Genomic DNA, 25835 nt, shown 5'->3' on the forward strand with positions numbered 1-25835 from the left:
AGCTGCTCCAACAAAACCATGCAGCATAGAGTGTTGATGTTTTTTTCTGTTCCTATGTAGTGTTTTTCATTGTGATTTGAATTAAATACATAAATGTAGGTGAGCTTTATCTTCTGATCACATCAGTTATGTTAATGATTTCTTTATGAGAAAGTAGAAACAATATGATGCCATTTTCTTCAAAGGCATGACCAAGGTTAAAGTAGGCAAGGAAGATTCTTCATCTACTGAATTTGTAGAGAAAAGAAGAGCAGCTCTAGAAAGGTAATGTATATATTTAACTAAAACTTGTTTAACCTCGGAATTGCTTGTAATATATGCCATGTGGGCTCTGTAATTGGGGTCTTGGCCATCTATACTTAGATGGATTCTGAAGAAAGTATGCAGCTGCTGAATTTTTATGTAGAAATGGAGTAATTCCCATCAATAATGTGAAATGTAGCCTTATTCATAGAGAGAATTATAGCTGTTTTCAAACTGGCTGATGCTTAAAACCTAGATTGCAGTGATTCAGTAAGTAAAATTTTCTATATGAGATAACTTAGACATTTTGGGTTTGAGGAATTAAGGCACTTCAGCAGTATATCTGTTCCATAGAAAAACAACCATTTGGCAGAGAGGAGTAAAAGAGACCTTCAGTCACTTGACAGTAAAAAGACTCACAGTACATTGATGTGACTAGCTGAATTTTAACATCAGAGATGTTGGGTCTCTGTCACCCAGCACTGATGTACGACTAATATTGTTCAACTATCTTTCCTGTGGAAATGTACTGTCACTGATATACTGCATCATTTTTCCCTGTTGACATGTCTAGTAAAGCCTTTAGAAAGTAACTAGTAGAACTTCCACATTTTGGTGTGATTTTGTAATATGCCCATTGCTGTGATACAGTTGCATCATAGGAGAACAATACACCATACAACAGTTTCACTTAAACTAGAAAACTAACAAAACTCCAAGTTTTTAGATGGTATGTTGAAAGACCTATCTAACAGATAATGTATAAAGCTCTTGAACCTCTGGAGTTCCAGAGCCAATCTTACACAAAAGATAGCTCTTCAGAATCCCATTGCTAATATCTTTCCATTTCCTAAGTAACAGAAGAACATCTGAAATGATACTGAACCTCAAAATACTGATAGGTTGTTCTGCCATAGTTACCTATTTCTGAAAATTGACATATAGGTTCACATTTGCCACTTAGAATTGCACCCAGAAGTTACTGAAGTTACTTTGTCACTTGGAGTGGAACTGTGAAACACGTTCCGGTTATAGAACAAGTCTGTTGCTTTGCTTAAAGAGAAATGCCGCGAGATAGGAAGACTTGGAATAACAACTGGGATTAGATTAATTGGTCTCAGGTAACTAATCAGGTGCTTCCACACAACTTTAAGTCTTAGGAATAGAGATGACTAATTTCCATCTTGGTTGCTTACCTGAATAACAGAAGTAGGATTAGAAGAAGTTTAGTTCACAAGCTTGTGTGCTTGCTTTAAATGCTGTTTTTGTTTGGGTTTTTTTGTTTGTTTGTTTGTTAAAGGAGTTACACTAGTGTATCACTTCTGGTGGATGTTGAGCACTACTTCCATACTGGGGAATGGTCTCCCCAGGACATTTGCTGGTGTTGGGAAGGCTTCACAATTGATTCTATTTTTTATTTTTTTTTTTTTTTTCCCCTAGAAGGTCTATGAATATCTTATCTGACAAGGACTAGCATTTTCAGCATGCCAACTTTAGCTGTCTTTTCAGAATCAAAAAGTTACCTACCTACCAAGGTGTTCAAATGATATTTAGGAGCAGTGGTTCTGTTGCTCTTGCCTAAGCCTGCTGAAAAGATATTAACATTCCACAGAAAGCCATACCAAAGAAATCTGCTTTTCTGAACCGTGAACTACAGAGAAAGTGGGAAGGAAAGCAATGTACCTTGTTAGTTGAATTCACTAAAACTTAAGCCCTGGAATAGTGAATTTACATACTGGAAGTCTGCCTGGCAAATGTCATCAAGCACATGGCCGGTTGTCTCCAGGGAAAATGTTAGAAGTCTCCCTCAGAGTAAAGGTTATTCTCTAGCAGCAGATTTGTAAAGAAGAATCTCTTTGCTTGCCACATTAACTTGTACTTGCTACTGAGTATACAACAAGCAAGGAAGAGTTGAGCTATCTAAGGTATAAAATAGTTTTACTGCAACCCTTAGCTTCTTCAGGAAGAAAAATAAGGATCTAGTGGCCGTACCTGATGGAGGATGCAAAAAATACATTATTTTTACCATATCAGCATACTCAGACTTCCATTTAGAAGTCACAACCCACGTTGGTTTCTAGGACAGTTTCTAGGCAAACTGTGAACACAGCACTGCTGCTCTGGTACTTTGCAGCTGAGGCTTGAGCAAAACTGAAGCTTTGCAAAAGGTAGAGCGTGCTGTTGATAGTGTTCTCTCACTGCATCTTAATTAGCAATATCACATATTTTCCTATGTTCCTGTCATCTTTTGAGGTACTAGATTTCTATAAAGCATTCATTTAAACATTGGACACTTTCTACCAACACATAATGCTAAAATTAGTTATGACAAACTTGCAGCTGTCTTTAGCAGAAAACAAACTTCCAGTGGTTTTTAGAGGAAGAATACTGTTAAAATTTCTTTCTTCAACCCATATTTGTTTAATCAACAGTTTTTAGATCTAAGCAGAAACACAAAAAATTACAGGTCCCACCTTAAGCAGTTTCTGGTGTAAACAAATTATGTTAGAAACCACTGCCTGCACTTTCGCTGTGTTACATTGTGGTATGGAGTGCATGGGGCTGTATTACTTTCAGTCAGAAGTTCCAGGTTTCCTGGCAGCCTTACTGGAGTAAGGCTTCGGTGAATGTTTCAACGGCTTAGTGGTCCTAGCTTGTAACTCTGTGTAGGACAAAAGCCTAAGTGTCTGTTGAAGGAAGGTGACAGGATGCATAAATACGGTTTGGAGAGTCAGCAGAGAGGCAAAGGATTGAAGGGGCATGGGGACTGAACTGTCATCTGGCCCTTTCTTTAGAGGTGGCTTTTAGGAGTGTTCAAACCCCATTAGATAATGAGGGGGGTTGTGTGATGCATTGTCCTCATTCATTAAATGAAGGACACTTTCAGTGCTTTCAGGCACATTAAATCTGTTTTGTTATCTAACATTTTAATTTTTATAATCACAGATACCTACAACGAACTGTAAAACACCCAACCTTGTTACAGGATCCAGATTTAAGACAGTTCTTGGAAAGTTCTGAGGTATTTCATTTCTTTTAAGTTCTCCCACTTGTTTATAGATACAGTAACCTAAAAAGCAGTATATTCTGTTTGCATTGAGACCTAATTCCCTAAATTTGCATGAAATCAAATTGGATTGTTACCACTCATGGGACAGAATGGCAGAGGCTACTTGGGTAATGATGTGCGGCTGCCTCTGATAAAACTTAGGAGTGGTAATGACCAAAAGCTATTTGCTGTTCAGTGACTTCTCAAGCAAGTTGGTCTGTCCAGTTCTGAGTGAAGCTTGTCATACGTGGTGAAAAGTCATAATTGATCTTACTGATTAATAAGTAAGATCAAGCATTGAACTGGCTTGGAAGCAGCTGTCTTGCTGAGGAGTCCAGCTTGAGAGGTATTGGTGGAATAATGTGAAAACACTAGCATTGCTGCCGGCTGGGCTAGATGTTTTGTGACTACAGGACTTTAGTCACCCATGCTATCAGTCTGGCACCTTTCACAATATCAAATATATTGTTAAAGATACATAATATCTCTTTATAAATGTGCATAGTAGATTCACTGTAATACTGAATTGTCTTTTGGCCAATGTCAATATCTTCGTTATACTAATAAGTCACAGAGACCTCACTACTGACAAAAGCATCATTGATGGATAACTTGAAGTGGATTTGTCAATGCTGCTGACAGACAAAACATCACATGAAGGGTAAATGGTCTGACATAGGGACCACCTTGTATGGTGTATTTAGACCAGCTTCAGTAATAATATCAGTTAAATTTAAAGGTTGTTAACTTACCCCTGAAGATTTCTAAGCATCTAAGCAAATACGCAGTTCTCTTGATATGCATGAAGTAGGTTTTGAAATCCGGCCTGTGTTGAAAAGCAAGAAGATATCAACCTTCAGTAATCAGCACACAGTGCAAATCTTGCATTGCAGTTAAATATTTTACAGAATTCTTTTTCATCTTATATGTTGTAAACCTAAGTCTTTCTGTTCCTATAGTGTCAGCTTGTTCTCTGTAGTGTATCAGTGGCTAGTTAGGACCTTTGGCTAGTTCATAATAACTTTGGACAAGTGGGGTGTTTGCTCCATTTAAATGTAAAGATATAGAAGAAAAGTAAATAGTCTATGTTTTTTAAGTTTTCCTCTAGAGAATGTAGAAGCAGTAAATCTGAGAAATTAGATTCCACTGTATTGAAAGACATAGGAGTAAAGAAAACACTATATCCTTCTCTTTCCCCCTTGTGCCCAGTTAAACCTCCATCCTTTTAACCAGTCTGTTTGCCCTTATTTGTCATTCAATTCCAGCTGCCAAGAGCAGTTAACACCCAGGCTCTGAGTGGAGCAGGAATATTGAGGATGGTGAACAAGGCTGCTGACGCTGTCAACAAAATGACAATCAAGATGAATGAATCGGATGCAGTAAGAGCTGATTTTTCGGGTTGAATAATGAGATGAATTAATGAGCCTCAACAATTGCATTTTAAAGCTGTAGAAGTAGAAAATGGGTTATTAATTTGCTTATTGGCCTGAATTCTCAGCTGTATCAGTTGACCACCCTGGCAGTACGTGGATAATTTGCTTCTTTAAAACCAGAAATGTTGCTGGTAATCTAATTTGTAATGCTTGACACCTTCATCTTTTGTCAGTGGTTTGAAGAAAAACAGCAGCAATTTGAGAATCTGGATCAGCAACTTAGGAAACTTCATGCCAGTGTCGAAGCATTAGTCTGTCACAGAAAAGGTATTTTTATTTTTATGTGGCTGCATGAACTGAAGTGCTTAGAACTTTAGGAACTAGTGAGGAAACAAGATTTTAGTGTGCCAGAGCTCTTAACTAATAGAGTTATACAGTATATTTTAATGCAAAAATCTTCTACTGATACCTTTTAAAGTGCTCAGCATTTTTGTATACCTGTTTTTAATCTTAATTTTAACCAGAATATCTCTCATTCTTAAAGTTACTATATTGATTTAGCATAATTTTTTTTCTTACAGAGATTCAATACCATACCTAGCAAGTGATTCTACTACAGTAGACATCCATAACTCTATCTCTAGGTCTCATGGCAAGAATCATTTCCTTCTGAACAAAGAGTGACTGCATAAATCCATTTAAACATCTTTTGGTTCCATATTGCTCTGTTAACTGAATTTAAGCTCTTAAACAGGAATTTACTATTCTTAATTTGGTCCACATAATGATACACGATCAAGCTACTGTTAAGGTAAACTTTTCTAGGAAGATAAGTAGTCTCCGAATATCAGCTTTTGGTTTACTTATTTTAGAAGCAAAGCCCATAAGTTCCTATTTTAATCACCTGTGCTGCTGTTTTGCAAAAGATCACTATCCATAAGATGATTAAAAAAAAAACAAAAACCACCGCCAAAACTTTGTAGCTCAAGGAAGACCATAAATGTGCACTGCAATGCTACTTTATTATGTTAAAATATGGGGTCACCTTTCAGCTCTACACTTTCAAAAGTACGTGAAAAATTTGTAAGTTGCTTTCTCATAACTGTCAGGAATTACTCTCTGTAGTAAAAAAAAAAATCTTTGGCCAGATGTCTTCAAGACCAAAGAGTATTTTAATAAGTAATGGAAAATGAGTGTGTTTTCTGTTTATTTGACACCAGCTTACAGATTTGAAGAAGTGGGTTTTGTTTTTAAGTCGTGTTCAAATAGTAAGGCTTTTAAACATCTGAAGACGTTTTGTTTCTACAAACATTTCTGGTGTACTAATGATTCTCCAGAAGCAGCATAGTTGTAAACAAACCTGCATTTTTAATCTTGAAGTAATTTGGATTAAACATTTAGTCAAAGGTCCTTCATAGAACTTAACTTTGTACAGTATGATTTACATGGGATTTGACAAGAAAATTTCCTTAGTATTTGTTCATAAATGAGCTCAAAATTTTACCTTCATAGATCCCAGACATGCTAGTATGTGTTTTTTTTTTTTCTTTAAAGGCATGTCAGAATGCACAGTTAAAGGTACTTTAGTCAATAAAAAAGTACAACAGAACTAAATTCCACTCATGGGGGTCATGTTTTTTTGAAACAGTTGGGTTTTTTTCTGCTCTGTACTATATGGAACAACTGTGCTATAGACCCGTTAGAATTGTTTTGAATTTGGTCTGTGAGTGACTTGGCTTTGTCAGGTTGCTTTTTCTCTGAACTAGGCAGTTGCATAATACCAAAGTGACAGGTTTTTTACATGTCTTTTGCCAAAACATTTACTGATGGACAGTTTTTTGTGCAGGAGTTTTTCTCCTGCATATGGTTTCATTGTGACCTCCTTGTGTATTTTATCATGAGCTTTAGGAAATACAACTCATATTTTTCAGTTGGTGAAGTTAGGTTTGAAATAGGGCAGAGGTCTCTGTTCTATTGATCTATGCTGCAGAGTAATAAAGCAAATTAACTACATTGTACTGAACATTACTCTTGTATTTCAGAGCTTTCAGCCAACACAGCTGCCTTTGCTAAAAGTGCTGCCATGTTAGGCAATTCTGAGGACCACACTGCTCTATCTAGAGCTTTGTCTCAGCTTGCAGAGGTTGAGGAGAAGATAGATCAGTTGCATCAAGAACAAGCTTTTGCTGATTTCTATGTGTTCTCAGAACTGCTTGGTGATTACATTCGTCTCATTGCTGCAGTAAAAGTGAGTACTATCAGAAACAAACAATGATTTTTGTGGTTAAAGTCAACTTGTAGACTTAGCATAAATGAATGTGTGCATTTGTACATGCTGTGAAACAGTTAAGACTAATTTTTTTCCTGAAATGCTAGCTGAATAAAATGAGTCCATCCATGATCAGTTATTCCAATGATGAAAGTGAGAGTGGATTAATAAGATTTAGACAAAATGTAAATGGTGAACATCATGTACTTTGAGCAGTAATGATTGTGCGCAATATTTGGTGATGCCATATGTTACTGTGTCTAAGCATACTGTACTTCTTTCTTTCAGATTACTTATTTTTACAGTATGCTCATAAATTTTCAATAACATAATTTGGCTGTATTTGGTAGATAGAAAATAGTTTCTGTAAATAAGAAACAAATGCAATTTGTAGATTTACATCTCATTAAAGAAAATATTCAATTTTGGTGTAAGTCATGCTGCACAGCCTTATTAGATTTTGACACAGGGTGGGGTATCCATGAATTTTATCCAGGAATATCTTTGAACCTGCCACTTTGTTGGGAGTGTATGTATATATTTATATATATATATATATTTATATATGTATACTTTAATTCTGCCACCTGAGTCCATTGCTAACAAAAATGTATTACGTACATGCATTAAAAGTTCCATAGACTCAGCATTTAGAGAAGCGTTTGCATAATAAGCATTTTGTAGTGGTTGTTTCAGTTCAGTGGTTGTTTCACTTCTGATGGAATGAGGAACATTAAATGTTTTGGAACACTAAGGTGTCTGCTCTGAAAAGCCTTCTTGAGTACCGTGTTATTCGTGGGAGGTATTGAGCTGTGCATGCATGCTGTCAAATGAAATGCAAGAAGACATGGTAGATGCAATGAGGTCTTATCCAGAATTACCTTTTCAAACTAGGAATTTAGATATCTCTAGCAATTCCAGTTGTTCAGTACCTTTGTCTGTCCTTACAGGGTGTGTTTGATCATCGAATGAAATGCTGGCAGAAGTGGCAAGATGCTCAGGTGACTTTACAAAAAAAACGTGAAGCTGAGGCAAAGCTCCAACTTGCCAACAAACCTGATAAATTGCAGCAAGCTAAAGATGAGATAAAGGAGGTAATGTTATCCAACATTATTTTGCAGGTCACACTTTCTGCATTAACTCATTCATTCTGCATTAATGCACTACTTTATACCATTTTTATTTACAAATCGCTCATTTGCTGTTTTCCATATTTACTGAAATTGTTAAAAGGAATTTATTTAAAATATTAAATGTGCACAGTTTTACTCATTGTAAGGTCTGTAAGGCAGTTAATACTGTCTCTGCAGAGTCTGGGAGATGGGAGGAGGGGAACATGGACAAGTTAAATAATGCTTTTAACTGTTAACAGATCACTTGGGTAGTCAGAGGAGCATCTCTTGGCTTCTCAAGCTAAAATCCAGGCAAGACGACTAATGAAGAATGCTTTTCTTGTCTTGCTTCCTTATGCAGCATATCTACCCATATATATATATGTATGTATATATGGTGTACTTTCAGTAAAAATAAATATAACATGTTGAAGTGTCATAATTTATACACTTTTTCTATCATGCTTCACTAAGGAAATTGAAGAGGTAGGACAACTTAATTATTTAACATTAATGCATTCTAATTATGCATCAGTATTGTCCCATTAAATAATGGGAGAACATCATTCCAGATTTCAGGCTTTCTTTCGCAGTTACTTTGGCTTCCTCATTGGTCACTAACCATATGCTGCTTTGTTCTTTCAGCGTTTCAATATATTTTCCATATGGTGTTGAAGTAACTCATTAACTTGGCTTTTTCTTAAAAAAGGCCTTTGTTTACTGGGAAAACTTACTGTCACTCTTGTGTGACCACATTCTTGCTGGTTGCCTCTCTTGATGTCACCCATCCATCCACAATCCAAGTGAGCTGGAACTCCTCGTCCATAATACTTCCTGAGTATGGGAAGTAGTAGGAAATCAATCCCAATATTAAACTGATTAATTATTTTGTTCCTGAAGGATTTATTTTTATTTTATTGGATGATTAGAGAAGGTCGTTAGTAAAACCACAATTTAAATGTGTTGACTGGAAGTTATTGCTGCCATTGAAATATGTTCAGAGTTGCTGAATTCTGTAATAGTAGTCCTTCTGGCAGAGAAATTGCAAAGTAGAAGTCTACACAGCTTGAGCTTCATCCATAACTCCATGGCTTTTTGCAGATTAAAGGCCAAAGAACAGTCCTAAGAAATACCTTATTGAATAAGGAGACATTTCTCCTTGTCAGAAACTATAAGATAGCAGACTATTATCTAGTGATAATTTGTAGAGGACCTGGCATTTGGGTATGATGAAACTGGGATGTTGGATCTGTTAGGCCTGTAGAGGCTTTCACTGAAGTTTCAGGCACCTCTGTTTGCTGTGGTAGGAAGGCACACACAGTCTTAATCTGCCTTGTCCTTGGATGAGTTTTTTATTGTTTCAGTTATTAAAAAATTATTCAGGCCGTTCTTCCTTGAAGGACATCCTATTATGACTTACTGCATAGCTTCATAATGTATATATGAAAAGGTAATAAGGGGATTCTGGATAAATCTAAACTAAAAATATAAATATGTAGATATTTCTTGGAACATAGGTGATACTCATCCCTGATCACAATAGTAACTTGACACTGGACCACAAAATTGTTTTGTGAACAAATAACACCACTGGATTGCTGACAGGAATAGGCTATATTGAAGTATGTTGCTTCCCTGCCACCTTTTTCTAAGGAAGATGCAACATTACTGGATTTACTGGCTCCCATGACTAAGTTAATATGTTGAGATGACCAGATGCAGTTGCATTTTAAAGATCTTTTAGCCTGCATGCACCTAAAGAGTGAGGCTGATAGTATTTTTTCACAGTATATCTGCACAGCCAGCTGAAATTTAACAGTAGGTGTGTAAAAGCAGTTATAAGGTAATGTAGATGATGGGGATCTCTTGTTGTATAGCTGGATGTTGTTTCCCATAAACTAAGGAGGAACATAAACTACTGTCATGTGTTGTTACATAAATGTCACACTCCCAATATGGCAAAACCCCACACGTAACAGCACTTCTTCTGAATTTTCCTTTTGTGCTCCTCTTACCTGCAATAACTTTTCTACTCCTGCTTTCCATGGAAACAGTTCCCACTGATCAACAGAGCATGTGCTTTGGCTTGCTTAAGCAAGATGCCATCTTACTGGAAAGCCAATAAACACATCCTCAGTAGCTTGTCATCTGCAACAGAAATATGTTAGAGATAATCATATACATGACCATAGGCAGAGATGAAAATTTAATCTTCTGTTCTGGGATTATGAAAGTACAGGAACCTAACTTCTGAGACTCTTCCACACTTGACTGGACAGGTAGTCACAGAAAGCTCACAGGTTTAGATCCCTTTTATAGCAGTGTTTGTAAATGGAATAGCAGGCAAAGCTTTAGAGATCCTTTTCTAAAGAATATTTTTAAAATGTTATTCAAGTGTTCCTTAAAAGCACTACTAAGATGTTTTTACATTTCATCTAGAGATAGCATTGTTTTATATGATCTGATGACATCCTATTATACAGATTGTTACTTTTTAAATTGTTATTGTAAGACTTGCCCTTAAGTATGCCAAAAAAAACCAAACAGGTTGTTTTCAGCTCTTGAGTGACTATCACTAATATACTAAAAGAAGTTCATATACTGATAGACTGAATGGACAACACAAAGTCTTATCTCTACATGTCTTTCCTTTGCCAGTGGGAGACAAAAGTTCAGCAAGGGGAAAAAGATTTTGAACAGATCTCCAAAACCATTCGCAAGGAAGTGGGAAGATTTGAGGCACGTATAATTTTGTCCAAGTAAATGACAGTATTACTTTAGATAATATTGACATTCCAAGTAAAAGTGGTTAAGAGGTTAATATGCCATAATTTATTTATTAACAGAAGGAACGAGTGAAAGACTTTAAAACTGTTATTATCAAGTACTTAGAGTCGTTAGTGCAAACACAACAGCAGGTAAGATAAATTTTAAGTTTTGTACAAGTTAATATTTAAAACATTTCTTATTAGGTTAGTTAAAAAAGACAAACTTTACGTATAACATAAATAACTACTTATAGTCTGTACTGTATTGAGGAATAACACAGTGATTGCAGTTTCCCAGTTATTGCTATGCTCCCTTGCATAGCTGTAATTGAGGGAGACAAAGTAGAAGCTCCCTTAGGGATACGGGCAAGTGGAAGGTCTTGTCTTCTTCTGAAACTGAAGTAATACTTTCACTTATAGATTGGAATAAATTGTAGTCAATGTCTACTTAGACTTACTGAAAAGACTTGAATACTTAAATGTTTATTGCTCTTTTTAAAAAGTATAAAATATAACTGAATATTGTAAAGCAGTAAAACAAGTTTCCAGTGACTCAGAAGTAGACATGGTTCACAAAAGAGTGTCTGGAGTCTTTCCTTTGTTCATTCTGGGAATATAACTCTCTGTTTAATTGAAACAAAAGCAGTACCCTTAGAGGTAAGAATAGCAAACTGAGCTTGTAAACTAATTCTGTGTAACTGTATTCTACAGCATTTTGTTCAAGGTGTGGTAGCAACTATGTTGCTATGAGCAGATTTGTATGTATATTACTTGTATTTTTTCTTGCATTATGTAATAATGTGAATGGATAATATGAAGCACTTACATTGTTACTTTGTCTGATGGAGACAAGTTTACCACAAGAGGAGCAAGGCATCTGTGTTTTCCAACATTTAGTACTTAATAATGAGTGTTTTTCCTTTCTCTTCAAGCTAATAAAATACTGGGAGGCATTCCTACCTGAAGCCAAAGCCATAGCCTAAAAGAAGAATATTCCAAATGGCAAGACACTCTGGATGTTTGTCCTGGATAAACTAAATTCCACAGTGAAATCACTTTAAATCATCCAAATAAACCACTATATATTTTATGAATTAACACGTGGCTTTTTTTATATACTACAGCATTTTATTAACAAGCTGCATGTCCTGACCCTCTTTGAAGTGGACTGTGGCATGATGTTCTGCAATACATTGCTGAATTGAACACTATTGTGTCTTAATACTTGCACTAAAATGTGCACTGCAAGGCCAGAAAACTGATATTTTTGTTCTTTACAATACAATGTTCTGTAGTATGTTTACCTGATCTTTATGAAACAAATCTAATTGCATCGATTAATGTTCACTTAAACATTCCTGTACAAAATCATGTTTTTGTGATTACAATAATAAAGGGATGTACCTTGTGAAACATTAAACACTCTGGTTTTGTGTCTGTAGATATTTTTTTGTGTTCTCAGAAGCAGCATTTAGAACAAACTCAGATAATATCAAAACCAGAAACAACATTTAGTAAAGAATGCTGAAGATGGTATTAAAGACTCACAAATCAGTGTTTGTGGTAAACTGTTCTGTTTTTTAATTATGAATAGCTTTGTTACAGGTATTCTTTTCACCTGAAGTTATCACTGCCTTGGTAAACTGTAATGCATTAATACTGATAGAGTCAAAAAGACTGATGCTTGGGCAACAGCCAGGCATAAACCAAAATCTCTTCCAAGTGTTTTACAAAGCTTCTGAAGGCTTAAGATCACCTGCATGGTCAAATACTGATATCCTACTGGACTGATAAATTTTATTGTCTTTAGTGGTCTCAGGACACAAAAAAGGAAGAAAATCTTGCAATAATTCTGGTAATTGAGAGGAAGAAAAGTAGGTAATTGAGCTGAGTGTATGTTATTTGTAAGGGCTAGCATTCTACTTGGATTTTCTTGAGTAGAAAATACATTTGAATTCTGTAAGAAATCAGAGCAGCTAAACATTTTTCTGAAATACACAATATTAACATGGGATGTGCTGCCCTGTCATTTTAGTAACATCCTGGGTTTGTCAATGGCATGTATTAATATTAACAGAGGGTATGAACAAATTTTAGAAAAATGCTAATCATACAAAATACAAGAGAAGCTGCTGCTTTCAGCTAATCATAAAACTGCAGGATAAGCCCATGAATTTGTATTCTTTGTGGTCAAGCATAAAGAAGCACTCAATACTGTTTCTGAACAGAATGGAAACCTAAATTCAGCTGTAAAATCATACAATCTGATTTGTGCAACAAAACTAGTGTAAACCTTCCAGATTAGTGTCTCCTATTGTTCTTGTACAGAGCTGCATTGACTCAATATTTCTAGGAATTTTCAAGGAAACTACGTACAGAAACTGTTACTTAAAAAAAATATTTATCAAGCCTTTATCAAGTATCTTTTTAAATAGTGAAATGCTAAAACCTTAAGCTTGTTACCTTGTGCATCAGTGTTTGTTAAGTAATTTAGCTTGTAACTGCTTTTTGAAAAGCTCAAGTATACACCAAGTTTACAATAAAGAAATTGATACAGGCATAACGCTCTACTAAGTGTTATGATATATTCGACTTTGGCTTGCTCAGTACTAATGAAAATTGACCAACAGCTCAACATTAAACTTCAAATTTGTTCCAGTGAGAATGAAACTGGGTACTTGCAGAATTAAATACTCCATTTGGATATACAGAGCTCAAAATGGATAAAGATACTGTCATGATTTTTTTTCTTTAAGTGGTTTATGCAACATTCCTAGCTCCTGATTTATTTTTTTTAATTTTGCATCTATCAGGATTAGAATTCAGTTGAATTATAGATCAGATTGATTCTCTGATAAAATAATTAAAAAAACTTTCACATTAGTCTCCAAGCAGGGATTAGTGTGACTGTGTCAATACTGGACAACTGAAAATGAGAATGAGTTCTGTAGGTTTTCTTAAAACCAGAAGCCTGTTGGAGAACAAAAGGATAATAACATTTCTGGAGTTCAGTGTCACAGAATGTTGGTAATACAAAAAAGTTGTATCCTGGTGTGCTGGTTTGACTGAAAATGAGTTAGTTTTCCTTCATGCAGCTAGAAACCTTTATTTTTCATAGCTAGCATGGTCATTTGGATGTAGTTTGAGAACAAGAGATAACACCCTGGGACAGAGTTAAAGCTTTTAACTGTTGTCATTTGAGAACCAAGGTCTTTCAGAGCGCTCAGCCTGCAGGTATGAGGTAGCTGGGAAGCGGGGCATGGATGGGGCAGAGCCTGACTGACATCCAGACTGATCAGTAAGAATATTCCATGCCATTAGCGTCATGCTTTATATTTAAGGAGAGTCGGTATCTTTCAGATTATTACTGGCTATGTCAGAGCCAGGATGGTGTCCTGTATGGGAGAGTTCTGATTGGGACTTTCTTTAGTTTGGCCTTTTGCCATCCTGCAATTTTGCAGAGGCCTCTGGGTCTTTCTGCCTTTTTCTCTCTTCTCTCTCTGGGATCAACTGTTTGGGACCAAGGTGGTGCTGCCTGGGACTGGCTGCTTGTTGCAGACGGAATTCATGAGGCATTGCATTGAGTGCCTTTTATTTCATATTCTATTTACATTTTATATATATTAGTAGCAGTATATTAGTGTTATTTTGTTTTTTTTTATTAAATTGTGTTTATCTCAATCCATGAGTTTCTCCCTTTCCTTTTGATTCTATTGTGGGGTGGGAGGTGTGGAGGAGCGAGCAAGCAGTTGTCATGGTTATATTGCTAGCTCAGGTTAAACCACCATACCTGGGCTGCATCAAAAGAACCATGTGCAGCAGGTTAACAGAGGCGATTCTCCCTCTACTCAGCTCTTGTGAGACCCTACTTGGAGTATTGTGTCCAGCTCTGGAGCCCCCAATATAAGAAGGACACAGACCTGTTGGAGCGAGTCCAGAGGAGGCCATGAGGATGATCAGAGGGCTGGAGCACCTCTGCTATGAAGAAAGGCTGAGAGAGTTGGGGTTGTTCAGCCTGGAGAAGGAAAGGCTCCATGGAGAACTTATTGTGGCATTTCAGTACCTAAAGGAGACCTATAGTAAAGCTGGAGAGGGACTTTTTCAAGGGCATATGGTGACAGGACAAGGGGTAACGGCTTTAAAATGAAAGAGTGTAGATTTAGATTAGATAAAAGGAAGAAATTCTTTACCATGAGGGTGGTGAGGCACAGGAACGGGTTGTCCAGAGAAATCGTAGATGCCCCATGCCTGGAAGTGTTCAAGGCCAGGCTGATCAGGGCTTTGAGCAACCTGGTCTAGAGGAAGGTGTCCCTGTACGTGGCAGTGGGGTTGGAACTCCATGATCTTTGAAAGTCCCTTCCAACTCAAACCATTCTATGATCACAAGGTTAATTTGAACAGAAGACCCAGATCAGCTGTCACATTTGCCTATCATAAAACTCTTGTTGTTTCAAGAATCTTATTTATTTTGTTTATGTTCCCCTACATTATGAAGATAGAAGTATTAGCAGATATTTCTCAAACCAAGTGGAGGTGTTGTTGAACTATTTTCTCTGTGGAGTTTCGTACAGGAACTTGTACTAAATTTGTGTTGTTTCCCTGAAACTCCAAGCCAGTGAACCACTGAAGAATCACTAGCATGAAGAAAATGAGTATTTGCAAAATGGCCAGGTACATTTTGAATGTTATATAAAAGACAAGGTGCTACTGAAGTCTAGTTTACTTTTTAGGTTAAAATAAACACTGTAGGTGTTTACAACAATTTTTAATCATCCCCATTCTTGTATCTATCACATCCACGGCGCTTTTTGAATTAAAAGTATATAATTTGATGTGGCTCAAATTGAAGATATTTTTACCTTTTTCTTAAATGGACGTTCAGTCTACAATGTCTCTGATTCTTTAGTCACTGTCCCTTTTAAAATGACAGATTCTGCTTCCCTATCAATTATTCCCACTGAAAGCCTAATATGGCAGTTTGTGTTTCTGTGTCTCAGGAGTTCATGCCCCAAATATGTCAGTTTCTTTCAAATTCTGGTGGATATGAGCTGGTGGCTAGTATAGCCTGTGCACTTAACTGAACAGCCAACATCCACTAGAATTATGTGTACGGTGAAATGATTGTCTTAAAAAAAAAAAAACAAAAACAAAAACAAAACAAAACTTTTTTTTCAGTCCTCCCACTTCAGAGTCAAACAAGCTGCGTAATACTTCAAATCTCTGGCAAAATATGAGTCTATTACAACCATATAAGAAAAACAATTCAATATTAAAACCTATAAGGAGCTGAAGTTTCAAGTTGTTAAAAATCTTACTTGTTATCTTCTAAGGGGATTCTTCCTTTTTTTAGAAATTCTTGTCTTCCATAGCTAAGCTTGCTAAAAAGTAAAATAACAAATAACTCTTGACTTCACTGCTAAAACACTACCATTTTGTTGGGTTTTTTTTTTTCCTCCAGATCAGTGGGAAAATTACTAGCATAGGGAAGGGATATGAAATAACCAAAACCTGTTTTCTGTCATTAAGAAAATATGTCATGAAGAAAGAGGATTTCAGAAGAGTATGCGAAGCAGCTTAGCCAGAATCCTTCTTGCAGGATATTTGTATGAAAACTAAAAGAAATACGCAATGAAAATGGAACAGCAAGAAAAGACTTCAGATAAACCATGTATCTGTTGTTTAGAGAGATCAAGATAAGAGGAGCACAAGGAAGGAAGGTAGCACAAGTCATGAGAGAAGAAATGCTTTATCTTAGCCTCACATCTGATGTGGAACTTCCAGGGTGTGCTGATTTAACTGAAAATTAGTTAATTTTCTTCATGCAGCTAGAAACCTTTCTTTTTCATAGCTAGCACAGTCATTATTTGGACTTAGTTTGAGAACAAGAGATAACACCCCAGCACAGAGTTAATGTTTTTAATTGCTGTGGTCTGTGAGCCAAGGACACTCTGATCACTCTGCCCACAGGTGTGAGGCAGTGAGGAAGGGGGCACAGATGAGGCAGAGCTTGACTGACATCCAGACTACAGTATTCCATCCATTAGCATCATGCTTCATATTAAATGAGAACTGGGATCTTCCAGTCTCTCGCTTCTTCTCTTCGCTGTTGGAGACCTGTTTGGGTGAGTTCTGTTTAGGACATTTAGTTCGGTCTTTTGCCATTTTGCAGAGGTCTCTGGGCCTTTCTGCCTTTTTCCTTTTTTTTCTCTCTGTGTGATCAGCTGTTTGGGACCACATGCTGTTTCCTGGCACTCGCTGTTCAGTGTGGATGGAGTTTGTGAGGAATTGCATTGAGTATCTTTTATTTTCTATTCTATTTTATATATATTTTTACTAGTAGTGTGTTAGTATTTTGTTATTTTATTAAACTGTGTTTATCTCAACCCAAGTTCCTCCCTTCCCTGTCGATTCTCTCCCCTATTTGGGTGGGGGGGTGGGAAGTGAACAAGCTGCTATTGTGGTTATATTGCTAACTCAGCTTAAACCACGACACAGGGGTAGAGGAGCACTGCACGAAAATCTGCAGTTATCTTACATTGTACTAACACATTGACTTTTCTACCCTGACCCACCCCCTCGTGCACTAACACGTATGTGCACAGACTCCAGGTGTTCAGAAAATTACCTCCTCAGCAGCTCAAAATATTATAGCTGTTAGGAGAAGTACTGTCTGTGAACTCCTGTAGAAAACTGACCGACCTTTCTGAAGTTGTGATTCTGCCTGTCCAAGTGGTGTTTTTTATACTCACTGGCTGATGAAAGTGCTTCGTGATGTTTTACAAACAACTACACTACTTTGAAAAAAATGTAGCTACATCTTTAGAGGAGGAACACATGGACCCCTTAAAAAGAAAAAAGTTGTAAGATTTTATCAAATATGTTGAATTTTGCTACTTTTATGAGACCAGTATCTGTACAAGTACAGCGAGGTAGAAGTTTACTTAAAACCAGTCTGTCTGGTTGCAACCGAAAAATGAGCAAACTGAGTTTGTGATATTATTAAGGACTATCTTTTTTTTAATCTGGCCGCTATGTTTTGGTGTGTACTTTACTTATCACTTTGATTAGAATTTTTATGTGCATTTTCTTTACCTACTTCTATTCTGGAAACTAGCCATTCAGGAAGTCCTTGAATCGTGAGAATTACTTAGTGGAAACTGACCTTTCAGAGCTGCTTGTATTTGTTCCTTTTCCTCTCCCGTGAATCACTCTAGCGTGATGAATACTGAATCCCTCCATAAGAGGAATTGCACAGAGTCAACTTTGGAAAAGAAAAAACAGAAGTGGCCAGTAAAGAGGGGTTTTGGTTTTGGTTTCAAAACTATATTGCGTTTTTAGATAGTCTGAAAGCTTGATTGTGAAAATGCTGCAATCTGATTTAACTATTTTTAGGTGTGGCATGCTTCACTGATTGGTCCTGATTTGAAACAATGATGATTTGTAGTTTCTGTGATCATGGAAGGTTAAGCTGGAGTCTAATGTCAGGTAACAGTTAAAACTGGAGTATATTTATTCATACCTTTTACATTCTGGATCAAGTTATTTCAAGAATAAACCCCGATATATGAAGACCAACACCCACAGTTCCTAGAGGATCTTCTGGGGCCTATTCAAGAGATGAACTTGAAGGCAAACTATGTAATTGTTACCAGTAAAGCTCAACCCTTTTACAGTTTTGCTTTTAAGATACTAACATGATTTTAATGCAACAGTTCAAATCAAGCCACATTTAAAATACATTCTCTTTGCTTTGTTGTTTATGGGAATCATTGTATCATTTGTGCCATTAGCTTTCAAAACCAAGAATTTTGGATGTTTTTTCATGCACGGTGATAGCATTTTATGAATTAATGTTTCTTAAATTTTTGCTCCTCAGTGTATGAGACATAAAGAGAATCCTTGGTCAGTCAGCCATGTGGAGAAATCCTATTTTTTCTTTAGATGTAACTTTAAAGATTAGCAAACTAATGATGAAATATTGTGCAAATTAAGTATTTAACATTCCAAAACATATTGATGTATTTGAATTCAGCTCACCATGTAATCTTCCTTGTTCCTCTTGGCTGATGCACAGTCAAAAGTTCCATTATGTACTATTGAATTTGAAACCAGATTAATGTCTCAAACCTTCCTTTGTTAATAAGTTATATGATGCTAGGAAGAAAACTAGCTTTTTGCAATTATTGGTTATTAGATTGCAAACAACCACAAATAGTGCCCCTACAAAACTCCTCTACTTGCTTCTCATCCGTATAAATGCATTACAGCATAAATGGTGTAATAAGACTTGTCCATCCATTTCTTATTAGGGGAAGAATGGAAACTAAGCTTAAAGACTGAAGTCTTAACAGAATCTAGGGCATCATAATTATGCTCTAGCATTCTCACATTTACCAGACTGATGGGCTGCCTTTCCCTGGGATGCTTGTAACATATTTATCAGATATGTTTTGGGTAAAAATCAAAATCCTTATTCACACCTTTGAATTATCACGCTCTTCTCAAAACTTGGTCCCTACAGCGAGAGCGCACAGGGACTCGAAACCTGTTCACCCTGGTCACCATGACCACAGAGCAGTGCTGGTACTGTTCTGCTGGTCATTGGCACTTGAGGACACTGACACAGGACCAGCACTGTGCACAGGGGAATGACCGAAGACTATTTTGCTTTGATTGCAGGTAATTTTTTTATTATGTATGGTTGTTACTTTGCTTTAGTTTAGCAAAATGAACTGGTGTTAGTTTGCTTTAGTGCCCTTGTTTTTAGTCAAAAGCCTTCTATTTTGTATTGAACTCTTCACGTCACAGGTCTTTGCTTAGAGCAGAATGAAAAGAAATTTAGAAACACTGAGATAGCATAACCACAGTTGTCAAATAAAAGTAATCATTTGGTTTGTGTCCATTTTTTAGGTATGTTTTTGCATTTGACTCTGCTTATGTGAAATCAAACCCTGCATATGCATGAACGTACAGGGTAGCTACTCTTTAAAAGATCAGTGAGAGATGGTGAAGTTGCCCATCTTATTATCATTCAGCCTCTGAAACTCTCCAGCATTTATAAAACCTTACACGGTGAGTTTCAAGTTACAGCCATCTAATACAGCTGCAGTTTCTTGTCGTTTTGCAGTGCTTCCAGAAGGTCTGAAGCTTAAGGTTAGCAAGTTCATGCAAAGTGTGTTACCCTGTGCAACAGCACTGCCTACTAAATGCAGCTGTAGATGGTGAAGTAATGAAGAGGCACCTTCCAAGGAACAGTCACAATATAGGCCACTTTCCTCAGCGCTGATTTCCCCCCCCCTTTATTTCATGTATCAGTTCAAAAGAGGCGTTACAAAAGGTGCTATATTTGTACAGCTATCGGGAGTTTGTTGACCAGGCGGGCATAGGAAGTGGTTTGAGCCGTGGTGTCAATTCAGGGCTAGACAAATTCACCCCATTGAAAGTTAACTCTTTTCCTCCCCGTTTTTCTCGGGTCCAGAGCAACACTGCTGCCCCGGCATATTAAAGTAGGTGCTCTCAATCGTTTTTGAAAACACGCTGTTTTCAGAGAAACCTGCGCTCTCCTCACGCCACTCCCAGAGCCGGGCACATCTAGCCCAGAGCCGTGACGCCAGAGCAGCCTCCCTGCCGGCCGCCGGGCAGCCCCGTACCCACCCCGGGGAAAGGCGGCGCGGCCAGGCGGGGCGGCGGCCCCGCCGCCATCTCTCCACTGCGTTTCCAGTGGCTGTCCCGGCCGGGGGCCCAACGGACGCGCCGTAGCGGCCGAAGCTCAACGGCCCGGCCGTGCGCCCCGCCCCGCCCGGCGTCACGTGCGCGGCGTCACGTGCCGCGTGCAGATGGCTGCGGCGGCACCGCTGGGCGGGAGCACGCGGGCCTGAGGGGGAGCCGGTGCCCCCGGCCCGGCCTCGCCGCCATGGAGGTGTACATCCCCTCCTTCCGCTACGAGGAGAGCGAGCTGGAGCGGGGCTACACGGTGAGGGGCGGCAGGGCGGGACACCCCCGCGCCTCGGGGGGGCGATGTGGCGGCGGCGAGTGGGGTCTGCACGGGGGGCCAGGCCGCCGTGCAGGTGCCGGCGTGAGGGGCCCGCGGGGCGGGGCCGCCCTGCTCTGCCGTGAGCCCCTCGGAGCAAGAGCGGTGGCCTCGGCCCGGCTGGCATCTCCTGCCCAGCGCCCGCTTCGTGATCTGGAGCGGTGGCGGTAGCGACAGTGGGTGATGCAGCGTGGCCAGCGGGTGCAGAGAGGCAGCGCTGCCCCGGTGCGCGGCCCTGCGGAGAGGGGGCCCCTCTGCGCGCTGGGTCGGGGCCTGGGCTCCTCAGCACAGAGGCTGGAGCAAGTCCAGTGCAGGGCTAAACGTGATGAGGGAACTGAGCATCTCTTGTGTGAGGAACGCTGAGAGAGGTGGGACTATTCAGCCTGGAGAAGAGAAGGCTCGGAAGGATATCATCACTGTGTACAGATTATCTGAATGGAGGGAATGAGGAATAAAGAGCCAGACTCTTCTCATTGGAGCACAGTGAAGGAACAAGTGTCAGTAGGCACAAATGAAAATAAAAAGAAGACCATTTAGACATAAGACAAAATCGTTTTGTCACCATGATGGTGGTCCAGCACTGGCACAGTTTGCCCTGAGAACTCTGAAGTTTCCATCCTCCGATGTTCTCAAAACCTGACTGGATCTGATCCAGGGCAGCCTGCTTAAGCTGACCCTGCTTGAGCAGAGGAGTTAGTCTACACAATTTTAAGACATCAGTGGTTTTCTCATCCCATGGAGCTGTTGGGCTGTAACACTTTTCCATATGCTGCTTGGGTGGAGGCAGTGATTGCTCTGGTGGATGCCCAAGGTGTCTGACTGAAGGTGGATGTTCGAATCTAGTATCTTTAGTAGATCTATTCATTCAGCAGTTCTGAGCTTTTAAGAAATACCAGTAAAAAAATCTGATCTTCTTGCATTGCTAGAAGATTGGTCCATGTAGGCATAATTACATGAAGTAAGTGCATCTGTCTGATGCTAATGCTGTATATTCTTTGGTCCTCAGTACTGGCAAGTATTTAGAAGCCTTGTAAACCACTTTAGATACATTAATGTGGGAGTGTAACTGCATTAATATTTCTGCCTCTTAATTGAACTTAAATGTAAGAGGTACCCTACAACATGACTGCATGATTTTGGGTAGTGAAACTGGCTTTAGAACATTCTGATTGAGTGTGGTTACAATAGCACAGACTGATCCCAACATGTCCCAGTTGGGCAGGTTAGTTGAAGTAACAGTGATTTCTAAGATGTGCATATCACACAAATGGGATTTTTCATAGCAATATATATTTTTAGTATTTGTTTTTAGTGTGTTTCTTATTTCTTTAATAGTACTTCTGTCGGTGAATCCTATTATCTAGAGGATTTGTGTTTGTTTGGTTTGTGTTCGTTTTTTGTTTTTTTTTTTTTTAAATTTCATAAACGTTAAGCTGTCTAAGCTTCAAAGAAATCAGGAATGAAACTGCATCTTTCTAGAAGTCTTTCAAGAAAATTATCTTGGAAGTGAAATTGTGTGATTATTACAGCAACTGTTGGTTATTACAGCACTGTTCCTCTCAGGTAACGACTGATGAATTGAACTCAAGTGTCTGAAACTTGCTGTAGCTCAATAGTTTGGTAGTTATTCCTGTGTGATTACTTTGCCTCTTCAATCAGATGATGGGGGGGGTTCTATACCACCTCCCATACAAAAATTGTCATGCTATCAGATGCATCAGTTCAAGGATTTCCCTGACCATGAAACTGTACTAAAGTTCTGTGGGTCAGTCATCCTTGTGCAAGAGCATATGGAAGTCTGTTCTGATAATAACATGGTGTATTCTATTTATGCCTTTAAGAGCTTATGGACTATGCATGAGCAAGGCTTGTTCTAATGTAATTGTCAATTTGTTACATTGCTAAATAATTTGTGTAAGTATTCTTCCAAGCATAGACATTCATGGCCAGTGCAAATGAGTACAGTGTAATCTCTCCCTCCAGCAAAACTGAGGTTAGTGAGACTTTACCATTCCTCTGTACTAGTTAGGCATATACTTCGTAGGCAGAGATATTTACCTAAGAAAAAATAGTAACATAGCAATTGTTTTTCTTTGAGCAAAAGGTGATTTCACTTGGAATGTTGAAGCTTATGAAAGTTTCCATGTCCAGACAACCTTATGTCTCATTCTTTTGGACCTCATTATGTAGGGCTTAACAGTCAGAGCCATGGAGTTGTGATAAAACATCAGTATTGCAGGGTGTTGAAGATTTTGTGTTAAGTAGATATTTCACCACTTCTGTGCTACCTGAATCTGATTAATTAGAAAAGTTAAGCGGAGGAAGTGATGCTGTGAAGTATAGAATCTCTTTGAAATGTAATGTTCAAATTAAAGGGAATGGGTGCAATCCTGGACTAGTGCCATGTATCTGAGTAAAGTATGTTTTTTATGTGAAATTATGTAGGTAATTCAATTTCAATTATTTTGCATCATCAGGCGTATTTCTCTGTCGAGAGTTTAGATTGCGGGGTGACAATAAAACCCTGGCAGATGTATTGTTAACCCCCTCTCCTCCCCACTTCCCCCTTTTGCCCCTCCCTCTCCCCCCTTCCACTCAGAGCAGGCGATCGGGAGGAAAAGAAGGACAGAGAGAGAAGAGTTGGAAAAATTAAAAATGTTTTACTAATGCTACTAATAAGAATAGAGAAAATAATATACAAAACCAATCTTGAAAGTCTCAACAACTGCAGAGCTGGCACCCGAAGTCCTGGATTGGACTCTGCAGCCATTCAGTCTCTCATTAGGCCTCAGTTCGCAGGGCCGACTAGCAAGGTCCTCTCCTAATGTCGGCCACAAGCAAAAGGGATGAAAAAGGCAAAGAGAACGAGACCCTCGTGATCTCCCACTTTTATGTGAAGTATTCACGTGAGTGGAACGTTATACACAATTGGTCAGTTTCTTGGTCACTTGTTTCTGGTTGCCTCTCTTGCGAGATGTTAATCTGTCCTTATCAATAAGTTTGCATTCCATTGCTATATTTACCAAAACATGTATCTGGTTCTCCAGGAAAATGCAGCTAATATGAAGGCTTTAGCTGACAGGCAAACTCACTAAAAGAGAAACTTGTTTTTTAACAAAACCAGGACAGTATAGTATTCACATTTAAAACAGTAAGATCAAAGAAGGTGTACCCCTCTCCTGATGAACATGACTTGCAAACTGGTACTCAAAAAGTCTTCTTGTCTTGGTCTTTACTGGCATTTTCTCTTCCCACACATCTCAAGTGGATAAAGGTCAAGGAAGGGACTACTGGAGCAAAGTCCTTCCAATTGTTTGTATTAAAGAATGTTTCTATAGATACATTCTCAACAAAAGGAGGGTTAAGGTGAATCTCCACCCTCTGGTGAATGCAGGCAGAAACATTTGACAGAGGAGGAGGAAAAGGCTGAGGTACTAAGTGCCTTCTTTCCCTCAGTCTTTAACAGTCATACCAGTTGTACTCCAGGTACCCAGCTCCCTGAGCCAGAAGACGGGGATGGGGAGCAAAATGAAGCCCAGATAATACAAGGAGAAATGGTTAGTGACCTGCTACACTGTTTAGACATGCACAAGTCTGTGGCGCCAGATGGGATCCACTCAAAGGTTCTAAGGGAGCAGGCGGACATGCTCACCAAGCCACTTTCCATCATTTGTGAACAGTCATGGTGAACCAGGGAGGTCCCGGTTGACTGCAGGTTACCAAATGCAATGCTGATCTACAGGAAGGGCTAGATAGAGAATCTGGGGAATTACAGGCCTGTCAGTCTGACCTCAGTGCTGGGAAATGTATGGAACAGAACATTCTGAGTGCCATCACAGAGCACATACAAGACAACCAAGTGATCAGGCCCAGTCAGCATGGGTTTGTGAAAGGCAGGTCCTGCTTGACCAGCCTGATCTCCTTCTACAACAAGGTGACCCACTTAGCAGATGGGGGAATGGCTGTGGATAATGCGTACCTAGACTTTAGTAAAACCTTTGACACCATCTCCCACAGATTTTTGCTGGAGAAGCTGGCACCTCATGGCCATCCAGGGTGTACTGTGCAAGGAATAAAGAACTGGCTGGATGGCTGGGGCCAAAGAATTGTGGTAAACAGAGTCAAATCCAGTTGGTGGCCAATCATGAGCAGTGTTGCCCAGGGCTCAGTATTGGGGCCAGTTCTGTTTAATCTCTTTATCAATGATCTGAACAAGGGCATTGAGTGTACCCTTAGCAAGTTTGCAGCCAGCAGCAGGTTGTGTGGAAGTGCTGATCTGCTTGAGGGCAGCAATGCTCTACAGAGGGATCTGAACCGGCTGGATTGATGGGCTGAGGCCAGTTGTGTGGCACAGACAAGTGCTGAGTCCTCCACCTGTGTAACAGCAACCCCAGGCAATACTGCAGGTATGGGGAAGACCTAGGGGTGTTGGTTGACAGCTAGCTGAACGTGAGCCAGCAGTGTGCCCAAGTGGCCAAGAAGGCCACCAGCATCCTGGCTTATATCAGAAATTGTGTGGCCAGCAGGACAAGAGAAGTGATCATCCCCCTGTACTTGTGTTGGTGAGGCCCCACCTCAAACCCCATGTTCAGTTTTTAGCCCCTCACTATAAGGACACTGAGGTGCTGGAGCAAGTTCAGAGAAGGGCAGTGAAGATGGTGAGGGACCTGGAGCACAAGTCTGGCGAGGAGTGGCTGAGGGAAGTGCAGTTTTTTAACCTGGAGAAAAGAAGGCTGAGGGGAGACCTTATTGCTGTTTTCAGCTACCTGAAAGGAGGTTGTAGCATGGAGGGTGTTGGTCTCTTCTCCCAAGTAGCAAGTGACAGGACGAGAGGAAATGGCCTCAAGTTGTAACAGTTTTAGTTTGGGTATTAGGAAAAACTTCATAGAAAGGGCTCTTGAGCACTGGAACAGGCTGCCCAGGAAAGTGGTTGAGTCACCATGCCTGGAGGTATTTTAAAGATGTGTAGATGAGGTTCTTAGGGACATGGT

General features: G+C 39.1%; 2 protein-coding genes across 4 annotated transcripts in view; both read left to right on the forward strand.

Annotated features, from left to right (window-relative positions):
* SNX2 (sorting nexin 2) overlaps positions 1–12255 on the forward strand; it is a 35716-nt gene extending 23461 nt beyond the window's left edge. For both annotated transcript variants that reach the window (XM_082074322.1, XM_082074323.1), the window contains 9 exons: positions 186–264; positions 3190–3265; positions 4558–4671; positions 4899–4992; positions 6708–6913; positions 7885–8028; positions 10705–10785; positions 10893–10964; positions 11747–12255. In XM_082074322.1, the coding sequence (XP_081930448.1) occupies positions 186–264; positions 3190–3265; positions 4558–4671; positions 4899–4992; positions 6708–6913; positions 7885–8028; positions 10705–10785; positions 10893–10964; positions 11747–11797 (917 nt within the window). In that variant the 3' untranslated portion in view covers positions 11798–12255. The remainder of the gene's footprint in view (positions 1–185; positions 265–3189; positions 3266–4557; positions 4672–4898; positions 4993–6707; positions 6914–7884; positions 8029–10704; positions 10786–10892; positions 10965–11746) is intronic.
* Positions 12256–20633: 8378 nt separating this feature from the next.
* Positions 20634–25835, forward strand: part of SNX24 (sorting nexin 24) — a 93730-nt gene continuing 88528 nt past the window's right edge. For both annotated transcript variants that reach the window (XM_082075777.1, XM_082075778.1), the window contains exon 1: positions 20634–20787. In XM_082075777.1, the coding sequence (XP_081931903.1) occupies positions 20728–20787 (60 nt within the window). In that variant the 5' untranslated portion in view covers positions 20634–20727. The remainder of the gene's footprint in view (positions 20788–25835) is intronic.

Source organism: Streptopelia decaocto (genome assembly GCF_964273445.1).
Source record: "Streptopelia decaocto genome assembly, chromosome: Z".
Lineage (NCBI taxonomy): Eukaryota > Metazoa > Chordata > Aves > Columbiformes > Columbidae > Streptopelia > Streptopelia decaocto.